This window comes from Mugil cephalus, chromosome 8 (genome assembly GCF_022458985.1).
Source record: "Mugil cephalus isolate CIBA_MC_2020 chromosome 8, CIBA_Mcephalus_1.1, whole genome shotgun sequence".
NCBI classification, from domain to species: Eukaryota; Metazoa; Chordata; class Actinopteri; order Mugiliformes; family Mugilidae; genus Mugil; species Mugil cephalus.
The window spans coordinates 5,904,534-5,923,723 of record NC_061777.1 but is presented as its reverse complement, the minus strand read 5'-3'; the positions used below and the strand labels follow the sequence as shown (position 1 = coordinate 5,923,723).

The 19,190-nt window shown below is 42.4% G+C and overlaps 2 protein-coding genes across 2 annotated transcripts in view; one reads left to right on the top strand and one right to left on the bottom strand.

The window, feature by feature from the left end:
* The first annotated feature begins 593 nt into the window (after nucleotides 1-593).
* bmp3 (bone morphogenetic protein 3) lies at nucleotides 594-8,968 on the top strand. The gene is made up of 3 exons (XM_047592674.1): nucleotides 594-1,750; nucleotides 2,950-3,878; nucleotides 5,808-8,968. The coding sequence occupies exons 1-3, from the start codon at nucleotides 1,474-1,476 to the stop codon at nucleotides 5,997-5,999; spliced, it is 1,398 nt and encodes a 465-aa protein (XP_047448630.1). The 5' UTR covers nucleotides 594-1,473; the 3' UTR covers nucleotides 6,000-8,968.
* A 464-nt stretch (nucleotides 8,969-9,432) lies between these two features.
* Nucleotides 9,433-19,190, bottom strand: part of prkg2 (protein kinase cGMP-dependent 2) — a 28,392-nt gene continuing 18,634 nt past the window's right edge. Inside the window, exons 8-19 of the mRNA XM_047592673.1 lie at nucleotides 18,796-18,890; nucleotides 18,521-18,589; nucleotides 18,255-18,353; nucleotides 17,783-17,933; nucleotides 16,666-16,802; nucleotides 15,867-15,956; nucleotides 15,284-15,425; nucleotides 14,932-15,095; nucleotides 14,717-14,839; nucleotides 13,031-13,093; nucleotides 12,550-12,616; nucleotides 9,433-11,921 (exon numbers count right to left, since the gene is read on the bottom strand). Of these exons, the coding sequence (XP_047448629.1) occupies nucleotides 11,826-11,921; nucleotides 12,550-12,616; nucleotides 13,031-13,093; nucleotides 14,717-14,839; nucleotides 14,932-15,095; nucleotides 15,284-15,425; nucleotides 15,867-15,956; nucleotides 16,666-16,802; nucleotides 17,783-17,933; nucleotides 18,255-18,353; nucleotides 18,521-18,589; nucleotides 18,796-18,890 (1,296 nt within the window). The 3' untranslated portion in view covers nucleotides 9,433-11,825. The remainder of the gene's footprint in view (nucleotides 11,922-12,549; nucleotides 12,617-13,030; nucleotides 13,094-14,716; nucleotides 14,840-14,931; nucleotides 15,096-15,283; nucleotides 15,426-15,866; nucleotides 15,957-16,665; nucleotides 16,803-17,782; nucleotides 17,934-18,254; nucleotides 18,354-18,520; nucleotides 18,590-18,795; nucleotides 18,891-19,190) is intronic.

Here is a 19,190-nt window from a genome sequence, read left to right as displayed (position 1 = left end):
TTGGCTTATACAGTATTACTGAGGAGTATCCGCAGCCATTTTTAGATGCGTAAACCTTTCCACACGTTGCAATGTAACAATGTAAACTCCTTGTTTGGAAGCCATGTCTGACTTCAGGCTATTTTATTTTGAACTGATGCATTATAATAGATGCCATGTCTTTGATTCTGTGTGGTCCCCGGATTTTCCACTTTATTCACATTTTGTTTATCTCTTATTTGCAGATGTTAGAAGGTGCATTTGACTGAACATTTCCAGCGGCCTGCCGCTGACTTCATTCTGCTGTTGTTTATGCTGACGGTCTCCTACTCATCTCCTCTCAAGGGGTTAAATCGGTCCAGCCTGCTGACTGCTATGAAGGACATGGCATGCTAATATTATTGCCATCAGATGTCCAAGGGCGGGGAAATGCCCTAATCATTTCCTCCCGAGTGCCCCTGAAAGAGGAACCCAATGGCGGGGGCAGGAGGGGAGCGGAGGGCGACTGGGTGGGGTGTTTAAACTCCGCCTGACGGGCTGTTTGGGAGAGGAGGGACAGGGGTGTGGGGGGTGGACAGTACAGCATCCGGATCGGACCGCGATGGCACAGGATGTGTGTGCTTAACTCCATTGAACTAAACTAAATAGGGAAGAAAGCCTTTAATGCCGTCAATAAGCCGCTTCATTCAGCAGCGCGGCCCAGACGCACAGCTCTGCGGAGTAGAAATTACGTACGGAGCGACTGCTTTGTGGCATCAGTTTAGGAATTGAAATCAGTTCAATAAATCGGAGGAATGTTCTTCATTAAAAAAAAGAAAGAAAGAAAAAAGAAAAAAGTTTGAATCAAACTAGAAAACTTTCAAACATTCCTCTCAGCACTTGATAACGAGATCATTTGTCCCCCAGGCTGAATTTGCGTAAAAGTATTCGGAACAGGAATCTCTCTCTCTCTCTCTCTCTCTCTCTCTCCTCTCTCTCTCTCTCTCTCTCTCTCTCCCTCTCCTCTCTCTCTCTCTGAGTGTGTGTACGTGTGTAAGAGGAATACCCAGCTGGTCCCACAAGCCCTATAATACCAAGCACAACATGCTCTACCTTCAATGAAAGCTGAGACGGAGGGACGGTTGACTGCTGGTCCCGAAATCATCTCAGAGCGTCTGTGTTTTAGCAGATCAGGTCTCCTTCATCTGCTTTATCACACACACTGCTTCTCATTTACTTTTCCTCGCTTTAGACCTGAAACTTATAAAAAGAAAAAAAAAAAAAAAAAAAAGGAAAAGAAAAAAAAAAGGCAGTGATACACCTTGGATAAGCCAGGCACCTTTCTTGCTGTGACCGGTGCCAAAGGCGATGGTATCACTTTCGTACAGAGGACTCTCTTCAGGTGATGGTATGTCTTTCTGGAGATAGGCAACTCTTTTTGGAGCCGTGCTAAGTTTTTATAACTGTCATTTTTTATTTTATTTTTTTTATTGATACCTTTCCTTTGGCTGAAGCATGGCACTCTACCCGCGGTTTGTGGTCGTGCTCCTCTACGGATGGAGTTATCTATGCGTTCTATACTGCGCGATGCTGAAAACGGACAATTTCCCCGAGAGACGAAAGGTGGATTTTACGCACTCACTGGATAAAAAGTACACAACGAAGGAAGACCAGGACCTGCTTTTACAGGATACAATGACAGAGCACATGCAGATGCTTTACGCGAAGTACAACCGTGCTGGATATCCGTTCAAGGACGGCAACACTGTTCGCAGTTTTAAAGCGCACTGGGGTATGCATCCAAGTTTTACGCATGTTAAGAACACCTGGCCTTGCTTCTGCCGCCGTACAGACGGAACATACATTCATGTGTTGTTGCGTGAATTATGGAAATGAAAAGTTTTCCTTGTAATGCCTCATTTTGCTTTGCTTGTTGGATTTTTAAATTTACTGAGCTGAACAGTGCCCGATGAACGTGTGCGTAATTTAAGCGTAAATTGGAAAAAATTATATTTTAAAAACTTTACGATCTTGTTTTAGGTTCAAAACTGAAAAAAAGTAGGTAAAGTTCATTAAAAAAAAAAGCAACTGGTATTATTTATGAGGTGCTTTGCGGAGCTGAAACTGAAATACACCTGTTGATCCAGTCGTGGAAATGTGATCAACCTGTTACCCTTCTTTGTGCCAGTGAGAGAGATTCGCATCAAATCGTTGCAGGCAACTAAACTAAACATCGTTTGTCGAATCTATATTTTTTTTATATACTGTCAGATTTTGCTGTCAGATAGTCATGGTTTTGGATTCTCCCTCCAGCCAGCATCTGGCAGCTGCCCAGTCTGACTGTGCTGCAGCAGGACCGGAGAGTTTCCTCTGCAGTGTAGAGTTCCTGCATTTGAAGTGCGTCTCTCCAGTGATCTTCACAGAAATATAAATCTTATAAGCTCCGAATTACTCACTTGCAACGGTGTGTCATTATCGTGGGCGCAACGAAAGACGAGCAGCTTTCACTTAGGGTCACATTCCCTTAGATTATACTGCCTCCTATCGTATGGTAGCTGTACGTGTCAAATATAAAGGGCAACTTCACCCAAATCATGAACACTTCCTCAGAAGTCTATGGGTAGTTGTGGCTTTAGGTATTTTCAGATTTCTGCTTAGAGCTAATGAAATGGAGATGATTCTAGTCTGTGTGGCTATATAACATTTAAAGAGAAGGTAAACAGCAACAACTTTCAAAAAATAGATTATTTCTCAACAATTCACAAATGTCATTTTGACTTTTTATTGCAACTATAGTTCTGTAAATTTTTAATCCTTTCACAAGCAGAAACCGAATTCGACATATTTCAATAAAACTGCTAGTGTGTGCATGGCTGAGTGAACTTTGGCTCTAGAAAGATCAAAAACACACATTATCATATTATTCTGGTCGTCTTTTGAATGTTCATTTGTGCTGGCGTCTGTAAATAACACTGCTCATTATACACACAGGTACTATAAACAAGAAACAGCTGCAGATATTCAACCTCACCTCCCTCACCAAATCAGAAGACGTTCTGTCGGCCACTCTTCATTATTACATCGGAGACCTCCAGAACAGCACCCAGGGTTGTTCCAGGTCTAAAAGCTGTGCCCGCCATGGGCCGCGGAGGCACAGCCACATCCACATGGTCATCTGGAGTTTCGCCTCGGTGGACAACAAGATGAGGACTCTAGGACAATTTCGGATAAACGTGTCCACCCTTTACAGGGACTTCATATCTTGGCAGTGGAAGGATATAACTCGCGTGGTCAACCAGGCCAAACACCACGACGAGCTGCTCATTGGGATTGAAGTGGCCTCGCAGGGGCCCCAGCAGTGGAAGAAGCTCCTCTCCGACCGCTCGCCCTACATCCTGGTCTACGCCAATGACTCTGCCATTTCAGAGCCCGAAAGCGTGGTAGCCACTCTCCAGAGGCACCACTCCTCGGTGGGAGGCGATAGCTCCGTTTCGCACAGCTTCCACAAACTGGGACTGCGAGAGCGAAACGACACAGAGCGAGAACAGCCTCAGCCCAGACAGAAGCGTTCAGTGAACGTTCTTCTCCCTTTGCAAAACAATGAACTCCCCGGGCCCGAGTATCCGTACGAGACGACCGGGTGGGATGAGACGAGTCCATACGAGCCTTACGAAAACAAGCAGGCCCGGCGACCGCGGAAAAAGACACGCAAGAACCAGCGGCACAAGATGCCCCTGCTGCAGTTTGACGAGCAGACAATTAAAAAGGCGCGAAAGAAGCAGTGGAACGAGCCCAGGAACTGCGCTCGGAGATACCTGAAAGTGGACTTTGCTGACATTGGATGGAGTGAATGGATTATATCACCTAAATCATTTGACGCCTACTACTGCTCAGGGTCCTGCCAGTTCCCAATGCCTAAGGTGAGACTCAGAACCTGTAGCACAGACACCATCAGGGGGGCTTGCAAAAATAACTGGAAAGCACGCATCTTTTTTGGCTTTTAGGGGTGTCAAGCCAACACTGCACAACAGGTCTCAATCCAACACGTCTTTGTTCTTTCACATCCTAAAGATGTCAGCCAGATGTTTTGGGTTTTCCATTAATCCTCGCAAGTATTTACCACTAAATCCCATTAATGTACATAATGCATATTAACAAGCCGTGCACTAGCACACATCTAAAGAACGCCAGGACCTACAGTGTGCTGTGAAACCCCATACCGTACAAAAGAATATACATCAACCCACATGTTTAAACACTGGGCTCTTTCTCGTGCAGTATGTTACACATTATGTAAAAGGTTCAACTATCCGTGCATCCGTCAGTCGCCTGTTTACAGTTGCCGTTACTGTTCTGTGTCACATTACCTCGGGAAACATCAACATTAGAATTTCCTGAAGTGTGTCTGTCTTGTATTATGGATGATAATGCCAAACGTTACAGGCCATCTGCTTTAATCTTCAACCGCAGGATGAACTGGTTAAAGGGGCTGCGCTGCTCGACGGACTTTTCTCGTGTGTTTATCTTTTCCAGAAATCATTAAGAAGTCTTTGAAGGCATGCATCAGAGCTACATTTCTATAATTCAATACAAGGGGTCAGTCCGGAGTAAAGTCCTACTGTACTGAACCCACAGGTGAACTACAGTCGGGAGCAGGTGGTTTATCTCAACACCTCAAATTAATTTAGAAAAAAAAGAAATATGCATTTAACATAACAAAGTTACAAAGTTAGAGATGCAAAGAAACTTTACGTTAAACATGGACTGTGACGAGATAACATCACAGGTATTTTAAACATGGCTGGAATGCACAAGCTCCATCCACTTAATTCATTAGCTCAGAGTCGCCCGTCTTTGTAGTTGGATGTAATTAGTCCCAGAAGTTGGGCCCGAGGCCTTTCAGGCAACCGCCTCCCTCTCCTGCAGGGTCTCCGTTCTGTGATGTTTCTCCTTAGTAGAATCAGCTAAATAGCTATTATTTAAAAGCCGCTCCTCTGACTGGTTTGTTTGCGTTGCGCAGGGAAAAGCTTTGTCGCTTGTTGGTTCCTACTGAAACATGAAGCAGCTGATCTCTGATGAATGCGCTGAAAGACTTTCCGTTAATTGTGTGATATGTGTAATTTATGCTCCGTTGGTGAATTAGCCTTTAATGTTAGCACGATGTGTCACTTGAAAGAGCACCAGGCTAAGCTGTGGAAGAGATGTGTCTCCAGGACTCTAAACGAACTGTTAAGATAATCTCTTATAGATGGAATAGATCAGGCCAACAAGAGCAGTCAGATGGACGGGTTAGATCTCCCGTTCTCAGTGTTGTGTCTCCGGCCGTCTACATTTTGTCTGTGCTCGACTCTGCCTCAATTCAGAAGTAGTCGAAGAGGTGGAGCATGTGTGTAACGGGGGGTTATTACATAGGCAGACAGCTAACAGACATCATTTTAAACTTTGATATAATATTAGGTACTTATAGTAAAATTGATAGTATATAGTAAAAACATAGATGTACCAGGCTTTAAACGTGTTTATTTCTGCTGTTAAGTTGGACATTTTAACATGGAAGTCTATGGGGATTGACTCACTTTTGTAACCAGCCTCTAGTGGTCATTTGGGGTACTGCATCCTTGCAATGGCCGTTCATCACCAATGAAGACGTGGGATATATTTTGGGGGGTATTAAATGTGCTTTTCATTTTCTTTTCCTCATTCAAATAACTTTGACAGACACAAAATGTTCAAATATCTATTTTCTGCTCCGTCAGGGACCATTTTAGTGATGCCGCATTCTTTGATCTCAACAGTCAGTCGTTTAAATCAAATCTTTTTTTTTGTTTTTTTTTCGTCCTCTGCTTTAGGCCCTGAAGCCCTCCAACCATGCCACCATCCAGAGCATAGTGCGGGCCGTGGGCGTTGTCCCTGGCATCCCTGAGCCGTGCTGCGTCCCGGAGAAAATGTCTTCCCTCAGCATCCTCTTCTTCGACGAAGACAAGAACGTGGTGCTGAAAGTCTACCCCAACATGACTGTAGATTCCTGCGCATGTAGATAGTTCCTTTTCCCTTCTATGCCTGTCCGCACGCACCTCATACCACACAGAGAAGTAAAATTAAAACAAATATATATATATATGTATAAAAAAACAACAACACTTGCAGTCTCACACACTCACATTCAAACATCCATTGAACGCAACTTCCCTTTTGCACTGGAGGAGAGTACCGCCTGTTGTTTCAGGTGAAGAGGAGACTGGTCTGTTCGTGGGAAGAAATGGATCGTGTGAGTTATCCTCGTGGAAGATTAAGTCAAATCTTCAACACTCCGACTCCGCCACTGTTCATGCCTGTATTTATCGTTGCTGCTCAGTGACAGCAGAATGGACGCCATCATAAACTCAATCGTCAAGACACACTAACACCGACCGGGGGGCCGTAAAAAGAGACAGAAACCGAAGGAAGACGTTCACATTTCAGGAAAAAAGTTGATCTCAGCCTCGAACTGACGACTTTAAAGTTGGGGGGTGGGGTGGGGAGGGGGGCATTCTCTACTTTTCTCTCCTTCATAGCTCGAAGTTTTTTCTTCGGTCACTACCACAAGGTCACCTCTGCTCGCACTTGCATGGTTTTTGTTACTTAACGTGTAAGTATTTATGTCTGTACTATCACTGTGTTATTCACTATATGCAAAGTTATTGTATGATTATTGGCTTGGCTGCTATAGAGGGTTATATTAGATTCCAAAGCCAGAATTGTGATGTAGACTCGTAGATGGCCTATTCGTGTTTAGATCCCCTTCGCATCGCTCCATTGTTGTACAGTAAACCACATTTTATACGCGGAAGAGTAAGCTACTTGTTGGGGGAGGGGAGGGGGAGGGGTTCATTAACAGTTGAGACGGGGAGATATTTCAGGAGACACGTTTATGAGTTTTTACTTCAATAAAAAAAAAAATCTTAAAGCTTTGGAAGGAAACCTCAAAATAAGAAACTGCTACAGAGCATAGACTGTATAAAGATGGGCAAGCTAAAGCAAGCAGAGCTCCCCCTGGTGGCCGGCTCCAGTATAGGTCATAAGCTCCACCCCCCCTCAGCTAAAACACTAAACACACCTCTATTACATTTTTTTTTTCAAGGATGCTTTCAGTTAGGTAGTTAATATGATGTTGATGCATATTTTTAGTTTATTTATTTGACACCATGGAAAAAGGATGTGACATCATGATAGTTGCCATGCCAACCACTCCATGAAGCAGTCCCGTAGGACCATGAGAGTTGGAAAAAAATAAATTCATTAACAAGTACAGGGTATAATCCCACTTTTCTTTGTAACTGGTGGAAGCAGAGCAGAGTTGTATTAATTAAATAAACGAAAACGAGTGAGTCTGGAGGAAGTGTGGGCGGGGTCATTTAATAAAAGTGACTCCGAGTGGCTTCACTCTCAGACTCTGGCTCCAAAGACGGTCTCCCTTACCGTCAGAAAAATAGCTTCAGTTTGGCCAGTGCCAGGAAGTGGGGACGCATTGTCCATATTTATATACAGTCTATGCTACAGACTCTGCTACGGACTCTGATACGAGCTAACTCATTATTTCAGAACGTGTTTCCTTCAAATTATGTGTTGCATTTAAAGCACAGAGTTACATTTTTTGAACAGAAAAAAAAAAATAGAAATGGACAGAATGCTTTTAGAGATCATTATACTCTGCTGGTCTGGAATCAGTTTCGCTTCATGTATCCTTATACTTACATATCATATTTTGTCTGGATCTCACAAATGTTCTTAAGCTCATCTCAAAGTTGTTGTTTTTTTTATTTTTCAAAGAAAAAACTGGAAAGACTATTTACACCAAATGGGTTTCATATGGGTCTGCGGGTAAACGAGCAAGCTGTGCCATCAGATTAACTTCCCATAATGAAAACCAAAAACACAACACACAGCACACATCGAGTGATCAGGGACTCGTTTTCCAGGGTCACACATCTTCGTGTTGCATTTGACCACACGCGCCTGGAGGAGTATTTAGTCGCGCATTGTTGCCACAGTTCACAAAACCAAATATTTATTCAGAGCAAATAGATTTACCTATAGTGGCAAACTCTCTTCTACAGACACTGTGGTTGTATATAGCTCAGCGTGCTGTGTTCACGTCACTCTGACGCCTCTTTGAAACAGAAGCGGTTGCGGTTTGATTCACAGGACGTCGCTCGTTCAGAGACCTGAGCTCAAGTCAAAGCAAAGCGGCTCAGAATATTTTTTATGGTACAGAAACATGCCTGCAAAGAGTGAACACGGTGCGTTTTCTTTTGATAAGTATGATTGCCGGTGGAATTTTATTCTAAAGTGTATCTCAGATAATTCACTATTTTGATATTCCAGTGACCTTTTAAAAGGCAGATGGTTGAACTTTATATATTTTATACTGACACTTTTTACAGTTTGTGCTTCCTCATCTTGTGCCTACACAGATTTTTTTTTTTTTTAGAAATGCATGCTATAGAATGGAGCCACTTCCTCACAGTGTGCATACGCTGACTGGTGGTGATTCGCTTTCAGTGCATTTTTCTTCTACTTTTTATTTTATTTTATTTTTGCATTTGAGACTTCCTTTTTTTTTGAGTGCAAGTATGAATCAGTACATTTTAGTTACAGTACCGTATATCAGAGCTTAACTTCACTGTTCCATCTTACCTTGTAAATGTTATTATGTTGTAGGTAAAAAAAAAAAAATGAAATGCTTGTACAATAAGCTTCATGAAATATATTTGTATATGGAAAAAAAAAGACCTTTAACATGCATCTATTTATTTTCTGTATGTTGCATATCTTGTAGAGGTGTGGTCTGGGTAAAGGGGGACCGAAGCTCAGAGGTTGTTCATGGTCTTTATATCATCTGTGATGGACATGTTGTCACTGCTGATGTGAAAGCGTGGTGAACTTATTCCAAGGTTTCCCCCCGCTCTGAGCTCTGACCCTCCTCCCGAAGCATTCAAAGAAATGAATAAAAAAGTATTCAAGACTTCGATCTAGTGAGTATCTGGTTTTTGAAAGGGAGCGGGACAAAACAACGCACATACACACACACATAAAAAAGGTAATACTCAAAATGTGTTTACTAGGTCATTTATTTACAAGCTCAATATGTTGGAAATCCAATAACAAAACATAGAAGGACTTCTATGAACAGTAAAACTCCTCACCTACTAAAAGTGTGTATTTACACTGTATTTACAGGTGCGGTTTGTATTTAGGCAGCTGGAGATAGAACTGTAGGTACAGTATGTTGTAAAAAGAAATTTAGTAAAAGCAAATCATAATGTCTTGATGAGCTTTTGTTTCACTGCCACTGCAAAAAAAAAGGAATTGCCAGAAAGCAAGAAATCCTTGTATCAAAGAAATACATCTTATGTTTTGTTCAGAGACGAGAACTTTGTGCTTATTTTAAGAATTTTTGTCAAGCGAAAACAAAGAAAGCTTAACCCATTTTTTTTTTTTGTTAATACAAGATGATTTGATTGAATATAAGAATAATTTGCTGTTTTTGTTCTGCTTATACCAGCACAAATTTCACTTTTACACGACATTTTAGATTTTCTGTTTTTATAAGAAATAATTGAGTTTGATTATTTAAACGTGTCCTTCCTGCAGAGGTTTTAGCTGCAGTGGGATGTTCCCATCACCTTACTACTGGTCGGCTAAACGGCTCCTGCACCGATCAGGAACGACATTATTCCTGATATTGTGTAGATCGCCCTTGTTTCCTTCAAAACAGTCGTGACTCATCAGAGAATGGACATGGCTCTTCTGAGGGCGTCATGGGGCCTTTGGGTCCTGTGGGTTGAGGGGAGGGGATCCCAAAGATGCTTGATCAGATGTCTAAGTAACATCCACATGAATGAATGAATGAATGAATGAATGAATGAAAGGTCCAAAAGTTTCCCAGCAGAACACTGAATTGTCACAAGATGGTTTAAATGTTATTCACTTCTCCTGTCAGTGGTTTTAATGTTGTGGCTGATCGGTGTATCTTCACACCTCTGCTCTCAACGTCTACGTGCACCAGTCATACAACAGCTGCATCATCATCTTCGAGCTCGGACATAGAAACGTTTGGCTCCCGTAAAAGTATAGTGAGAACTCTGAAATATAATCCGACCAATTAAAATGTAATCGAGAAAAAAGTGTGAATCTACCGCAGACTTTAACAACCAGAGCTGTTCCAGTAGTTGTCCTTTCCAGGCTGCAGCTCCTCCAAACAGACATTAACACATACAGTTGGTACCGGACACACACATCCACCAGTCAGTGTACACATACAGTGTATATATGATATTTACAAAAGTCCGTCACTCAGTCTTTTTAAGGTTTACATAAAGGAACCAGTTGCTTGGATTGTATAAACTGTGTATTTCTGCTGCTTATGCTTTCAAGTGTACAGTACGCGGCACACGGTGGATTTACCGTAAACTGTAAAGTGTTTAAAAAAATGGAAATACACGTAACCTTTGACCCTAAGCTCCTTAAAAAAAAAAAAAAAAGTTTTCTGTGCTCCGTTTAATTCCCCCTCGCATCATCGGACACCTCGGACGAGAGCCGGACTCGGCCGCTCCAAGAGAAGCTGGAAACCGCGGAGTTGACTCAGCTTCAGGAGGGTAAATATTTCTCCAGCTCAGGAGCCCCCGCTGCAGGATGCTCACACTTTATCATTTCGGCGGAGGAAGGCGTTTGTGTTTTCACGCGTGTCGGGTTCGGGACACTGATGGAGTGCTCAATTCTTCTTGAGCGCAGATGTTTTATGGCAAGGACCGTTTCCCCTCCAAAGTTTGTGTTGGTTCATCTCCACACACATCTCCTCCCTCACACCTTCGTTCTTCTAGAGCTATAAACAAGCTAATTCCCTCAGCTGCAGGAAATAAAGTGTTTGCAGCTGCACCACCAATTCTTTTTCTTTTTCTTTTTTTTTTTTTTTTCTTTTCCGCAAACCACATCTGGAGCCGTCATGAGAGGCCGGAGCAGAGTGTCTGAACGCAAATATCTGTGTATAATATCTGTGAATTATTTGTGCACTAACAATGAGCTTACGCTGTTTAAGGAATGCAAAGACGCGAAACGCCGGTCGGATTCTTACTCGGAGGGAGATGCGTCTTGAAAGAGACCAGCCCGTTCCTGGGCCGCAGCCGCTTCCAGGGTAATTCCCGCAAAGCTAAAGCTGCGTTCAATAACTTAACGATCTTTGAAAGATAACAAAGCATCTAAAGCTGCGTTCTGAAGTCGTTTCAATCTATTGTTGGCGGAGCATTTTCTTTTCTTTCAAAAGTTCTCTTCAGGAATCTTGGAGTGATTACGTTTTGGGTTTTTTTTTCCCCCTGTAATTTTGGAACAGCTTAACGCTTGGCTAATTCTTTTTCAACATCTCCAAAGTAATGTCCACAGATGTTTCTAGTGCAGCTACTTTGCTTTGCGCAGCTGTGTTGCTGCAACAAGGACTTGATCCCTCTGTGTCTTCCCACCCACGAACACTGCCAGCTGCCATCAGTGGAGGCCGGGGCCGCAACCACTCAGGTGGCAGAGGGTGGAGAGCCCGTTTTAGCTCGAATGCCACCACGTCGTAGCGCTGCTAGCGTGACTCTGCACTTGGATTAGGTAGAGTGCAAGTCAGCTGAATTAACCATGAGGGCAGTGACAGTTACATAACGCTGTTTAACTCCACCGTCAAATTCTCCTTATTCCATTCGTTCTACACAGGAGATCGTAAAATATAACCTGCTGCTGCTGCTGCACCGAAACTGAGTTGATCCCCTTTGTCTGTCGCAGGAGTTGTAATAAGTTCATCTGGGTGTGCGCTAACAGGAAAATAAGAAGAAACACGGGTGCAGGAATTCTCAGAAGTCCATGTCCCAGCCAGACAGCTCATCAGGAGGACTGTCCTCATCTGGAGGGTAGCTGTCGAAGTAACTGTGGTCCGTCGGCCCTGTCAGCTGTTGTAGGGGGAAAAAAATGAACTGACTGAGTTTTAGTGGAAAAAACAAACACATGTCTTCCTCATTGTCTTGCTCCTTTTCGCAATCATAAAGTGGTTTGTGTTAAAACCCAGAGAATTCACAATATCTGATCAGCAAAAGCCGAAGGAACATAACTGCCTGCTCCAACACACTTAAATTTAATTCATAGGAAATACAGGTGAAACTCATAGTTTTAAACTCCTGGGAGTTGTATGGAATGCATCTTAATTTCTTTAAAGTAAGATTAAGTTCTTTAGGTATTTGGGATTATTGGGACCCGAGAAGTATAAAAAATAAGCACCATCTTTAAATTGGAAGTAGTTTTTGAAAGATATTATGTGGACATGGTTTGATTATTTCAGTGTATTTTATAATTTAAGTCACCAGCGTGTACAAATCCTCAAAACTTGTGAATTTGTTCAATTTTCATCTTATATCCAACTAGAAAAGTAAATAAACATAAATAAAGTTTACTGAGACAAAAACAGGTCTAAATGAAGCAGAATAAGATGCCACAAACCTAAAACGTAATGTCCTCATATGAGGACGCTGGGTCTCAGGAGGTGCATAAAAATAACAAGTGTGTATAAATATCTATATGTACTTCTCTTTTCAGTGGCGATGGTAAGGTCCTGGCCTTCAGCCCTTCCCAGTTGAAGCCATTGAACCACCTTCAGAGACACGATGGAGAGTAGAGATGGAGAGAGTTTGGTGTAAGTCAATTTTTGAGCTTGAATTGAGATCACAATCAAAATATTATAATCAAATGCATGTAAAAGTACGATCCCTCATATTAAAAATTAACATGGATAGCAAATCTATGCTAGATATAATTTATGATCCTTCCTGTATCTGACTCATATTGTCTTTAAAAAGGAATTTTAAAAAACTGGAGTTAAAAAAAGAAAAACGCTGTAGTAGGTACTGAATCTTTAATGCATTCTTCATCCCACTGCTTGTAGGATGAGTTCAGCGATGATCTAATTTCAGAGGTCATAAACCGTGCTCCCCGCTCAGTCGGCACTAATTTGCACAGCTTATCTCCCCATTAAGATCAACAATAAAGTGAATGAGCTCCTTCTCACCTGTGCTTCTTGATATCAGTTATTCCGTTTTTAAGGTTCCCCAGTCGCTCCGAGGGATTCCTCCTGAAAAGTGGATCAGAGTGGGAAATAGTTCTTCTCTCATGTTTTCCTTGTTTAAAGACTGGATGTTGAAACTTTCTGAGATTAATCGTATTTTAAAGACACTTGGTCCACTACGCTTCAATTTCAATAACTTTCAGGATTTTAACCCTTTAAATATCAGTCTAATAATTGTAATGATTCTTTTTTTTTTTTTTACAAAAAAAAACAAAAAATGATGGAATGATTTATTCCATGGAATAAACAGCAGGATGATCAGGGTTTTAGTGGTAATTGGAGTCTTGGATATGTCAAAGATTAGCAATAACATTTATTTGATTGCATCATTATTTTTTTATGTGGTGTCACATTTAAAACTTTGGGGCCCCTGGTAGTCACATGGCTCCATTATATAAATGGGAAATTTACAAGAATTTCATGCATTCACCTACAATGGGGAAAATGGCTGAATCTGATCAAATATATTAAAAATGGCAAATGTCATAATATAGTTTTCTTTTAAATGAAATGCTAATATTACAGAATACATGGTTTTATACTGGAATGACAGATTAAAAACTGTGGTTATAATGGAAATCTATAGGGCATTCTATAGGGAGTATCTGACGCTACAAAAAAAAGAAAAATACTAATGCAATCAAATCAATTTTATTGCTAATCTTTGACATATCAAAGACTCCACTTACCACCAAAGCCCCATCATCCTACTGTTTATTTTTACGGAAAATAATTCAGTTTTTGTGTTATTTTGAATGAGCTGAAGGCGGTTAAGAGAGGGCTAAACCTAGTCAATGTACAGGGAGCTGCAATAATCTAATTTAGATGCAACAAAGGCACGGATAATCTTTACAAGGTCAGTCTTAGAGAAGTAGGACTTGGCAAAAAACAAAACAAAAAAAAATAAAAAACAGCACTGGTCTGCTTGTCAAATTTAAAATGGCTAAAATGGGATCAGGTGATTCAGCCTCATCCCAGTTGTCTTGAGTGTTTATGATAATTTATTTTCCAAACCAAGGATGTCCTAATACCACTGTCTGTATCAGATCTGACACTGCAGTCGTGTGTGTAGCACTTTACGGTAATGTAACATTACCTTTTAATTTGCTGTGCAGAACGAGGTGACGTTATCTAAAAGAACAGCAACAGGACTCGTTTGTCTTGTAACAGCACCTTCAGACTTGTTTGCCAACCACTAATAGGACCAATAGACGAAGAACGTAGGTAGAGGTGGGTGCGGGTTAGCTATCGGTGGGTGTCTTCTGGCTCAGAGGAGATGCCAGTGTGGTGGTATCTTGATGGAAAATAACTGGGCTCTCTCTATTAAATGAATACCTCCAGTCTATCTCCACCTATTCATAATGAAAATGGCCTCAAAATATAAGTTTAAACAACAGCTGGAAGACATTAAAATGCAGATCGGGTTTGGTTAACCCTAAAGTGAAGTTTATACCTTTGCAGGACATAGATGCCATAATAACCGAGACATTTATACTTGTGCCTCATCAGTCTGGTTCACTCTGTAAAACCTCCACCACAACACTAGTCAACCAGTGCTCACTGGTGGGCTACTACAGAAGATATATTTGAGGGTTGGACCAGATAAGTGTTAATGGTGTAATGTCGTACCTGCATAGCTTGCGTATGAGGTCCTCAGGTCTCTTGGTGATCTTCTTGGGGAAGTCCATCTTCTCAATGCCTTTCAAGATGAACGTGTAGGTCATCATCTGGTCACTTCCAGAGAATGGAGGACTATAGGGCGGAAGAAGAAACAGGTCTTTCAGTCTTTGAGGGGTCACTCTTTTCAAGACCGACAACGACACGTAACCAACACATGCACTGACCTGCCTGTGAGAAGCTCAAACACCAGGATGCCCAGAGACCAGAAGTCCACGCTGAAGTTGTGACCTTTGTTGAGGATGATCTCTGGGGCCACGTACTCTGGTGTACCACAGAAGGTCCAAGTCTTCTGGCCACATCTGATCTTCTTGGCAAAACCAAAGTCGACCTGGGGAGGCAGAGTTTAACACTTAATTCTATAAACTCCAACCGGGGAATCTGAACTTTAAACCCATCTCAAACCTCAATGAGCCTTCGATGCCTGTACTTGCACTGAGTAACGCTGAGCTGTTTGAATATAAATCCCACAGTGAGAGTGCGTCAGTCATAACATCTTGCTAGCGGCGGCGTGCTCACCAGTTTGATGTATCCTTCCGCATCCAGCATGAGATTCTCTGGCTTCAGGTCTCTGTAGAGAACGCCTTTGCGGTGGAGATAATCAAAAGCCTCTGTCACGCAACCGACGCAGAATTTGGCAGTGGGCTCATCAAAACTCCCCCTGAAGACAAGAAAAGACCGATTGAAACTTTTTTCTGAGCAGGTTCACATATTCTCTCTGAAACCCTTCATGCATTTGTTAATAAAGATACACCGATCAGGCATAATATTATGACCATTCCTAGGATTGTGTAGGTCTCCCTTGTGCCTCCAAAACAGTCAACAGAGAATGGACATGGAACTTCTGAGGGTGTCCTGTGGTGTCTGGACGCATGTGTTGTCAGTCTATGGGTTGAGGGGAGGGTCCTATGTGGATCATCCCACAGATACTTGACCAGTTTGGAATCTAGTTCAACACCTTGCGTTGTTCTTCATGTTTTGATGCTGGATCCCGTGGATGCTTCCATCAAGGAGCATCATTGCAATGGAGGGTGGAGGTGCCTGGTCTGGTCTAGGTGGGTGCTACACGTCTAAGTAACATCCACATTAATGCCAGTCGTACCTGTCTCTGAGCAGACTCCAAATCTCTCCTCCCAGACAGGCCTCCAGCAGCATGTACACGTATTTGTTATCCTTGAACGTGCGATACAGTCTGGAGAAAAAGAAGGAAGATCTGTGTGAAATCTTTTCTAATTTAAGATAAGATTAACTTAACAATCCCTGATTTCTCACTATGTCGATTGTCTGCAAAAAGCAGTGGGGAGAGAATGAATAACATAAAACCGATCACATTAGTAAACAAGAGGCCTAAATCCATTGTTTCTGACTAATTACAGCAGCAATTGCATCTTAATTTGAGAAATTATGTGGTAATATTTTTAGAGTTAACCAGGACCGAGCACAGATTCAATGTCACTCTCTAAGGCCCCTGTGTGACCCTCTCCACAAACACCGTCACCATACACAGTCTGGGTCATCTTACATCGGTCTTGAAAACAGATTAGAAACAAGATAAGTACACGTGGTGCACGTGGAGGAGCAGCAGGAGGAGCATTTCATGAAAGTGAAGGATGGCTTTAATATCTGAGTTTGTTCCATTGCACGCTGTGAAATTGGATCACCGTAATCTCACAAAAGACAAAGAAAAAGCTCCTGTTGCATATTTCATCAGAAATAACTATATTTTCTTAGCGGATGTCTCGCTGTCCCCTGCCATTCTACCCCGATGAGAAGATGTAATCGTCTTAAGGCCACCACTGTGATCTCATCACAAGCCAATAAGCGCTGCGTTGTTTTCCTTCACCGATAACATTAGCACAGAAAATGAAAATGGGGTTTGGAGGAGGAACAGGACGACTGACTTGACAACGAAAGGCGAGCGAGCCTCGGCGAGGATCTTCCTCTCGGAGTGGATGTGCTCTTCCTGCCTGTTGTCCACAACGTGCTTCTTCTTGATGACCTTCAGGGCAAAAGTGATGTCCTCGCCCTTCATCTTCACCTGCAGATGGGTAGAAGAGACAAAGATGTGATGAAATGGAGGTTTTTAAATGGCTTGTATTTGTATAATGCTTTTCTACAAACCTCAAACCCTCAAAGTAGAATCCCAGCTACCCAGCTTATGAAATACAATCGTCGAAAAATACAAATAGTGTTATAACGCTTTACAAAACCCAAAACCTGAACAAGCATAGAGGCAAAAGAAGCAAGAAAAAACGTCCTTATAACGGGGAGAAACGTTGAGCAGAACCCATGTGGGTAAACCATCTGCTTGAGGCGAACCTTAAGCATGAAACTGAACCCTGGCTAGCCTTAAGCTCACTAGCCACAAACAAGGACACTTCAACATGTGGTCCATGTAACCATCTAGGTCATGGACAACACACTCAACCAGCTGAGCCACATTCACCTCTCCGGGTATGGTGGTTTCATGGATTCAGGATTGGAAGAAAAAAACACATTCTGTTGACTTATAGTTGCATTTTTTCTGGCAGTTTTTTCATTAATACAAGTTGTTTTTCCCGAGATCTAAAAGTGAAATTCACCAAAAAAGAACTCCAGACATCCATAGAGTTTGTGTAAGAGTCCGTATAATCAGCTAGTAGAAAGGTTCTTATTTTTCTCAGATTAAAAGAGGATTTACTCATGGTAAGTACTGCAACGGTTCTTTCCCAATACACTTTGGTGTTGGTCATGGAAACACAACGGGGAAAATCTGTATTAAATATACTTGAAAGGTTGTGAATTTGCAATTTTCAATATGGCGTCAATAAAAATACAAATAGTCTCAAGATGCTTTGGAGATGTCAGGACCTGAGATCCCCCCTCCCTCCCAGAGAAAGCACTGAGATGATGGAATTGGGATGAAACCTTGAGCTCATATGTGGAGGGACCCATCTATGAATGAAATGCACACGATGCAGCTGATGATGCTTTTCTTTTTTTTTTAAAAAAAGGCTGCGTTCCACCGTGGAGTCTCACCAGCTCTACTCGTCCGAACCCTCCGACCCCGAGCGTGGCAACGACCTCCAGGTGATCGAAGGGTCTGGACGCAGAGAACATTGACACCATGTCCCTCAGGTGGATGACGTCCGGTGACAGCGGCTGGCTCTGGTGACGCGACAGCGACTTCCTGGATGGAAACACAGATGTGAGTGTGTTGTTTCTCTGTTTCTTAGCATAAATGATAAAAGCTTAAATCTAAATGCTGCTCACTGACACAGAGATTAATCATTTAAAGATGCATGTAGGCCAGGCAGATAGGATTATGTCCTTTTTATTCTGCCAACAAAGCTCTCAAAGTGGTTTTGTTATAGGCTATACAACCTCCTTAATATTGTGTAGGTCTAAGTAACATCCACATGAGCACTGTCACAAGATGGTCGGCGCTGTTTACTTCTCCTGAAGTCAGTGGTTTTAATGTTGTGGCTGATCGCCGTGTATTTGCACGTACTTGGCATGTCTCTTCTTGTCGTCGCGATCAAGTGTTGCCACGTAACCCTGCAGGTACTTCTGCAGCTCATTGAAGGTGCCCACCGTCTGATCAAATGTCCTGGAGAAACAACGACCGCATGTCAACAAGGGAACCGCTGGAATGTTGGCAGAGGCTTCAGAGCCTCAAACTGGTCTCACTGGGATTAAGTTTACATAACTGAGATGTGTGTTTTTTTTCTCTCTCTCTTTACATTATGAAATCCAGGCAAACGTCACAGCACTCACTCTCTGTCAATGACGAGACACTCCACCCCGTTCTCGTCCGCTATGATGTTGGCTGACCTGACGTCGTCACTGAAACAGAGATGTTCATCGCACACGTAATTACACGCACATTCACAACACAACGCAGCCGTTTCCTGCAAAAAGCCAGACGTAACATCTATGAAATCTGGTACATTCAGTATCGTGCAGATGCATTCACCAGATTTACTCGTTGTTTTCGTTGTGGATGATAAATCAGCGTTTAAATGAAGCGGAGTGACCTCTGGTGCTCGTACCTTATGAGCGCCTTTTCTCCGAAGTAGTCTCCCTTCTGCAGCGTGTTGATGATCTGTGGCAGCTTGTGGGCGTCGGTGGTCTGGGTCACCTTCACCTGTTCGGGTGTTTAAACTGCTTCTTATTACAGTTCAGCTTTTACAGGTGCTTTTCATATTCTCTGAATATTTTTGCACGCAACACACACAGAAAAAACTTAAAGAAACTGTAGTAACTGGAACATGATGGACTGCTATTTTCTTGACTTCTTGACTGATGAGAAGGTTTTAATCAGCCTACAAACACACTCTGTGATTTGTGATCCTATGAGACCCGGCGGCCCACCCTGGTTGACGGTAAAACGTCCCTCTTGTGGACCTGTCCGGCTGAAGCGCGTGACATCAGAGCCGTAATGGCC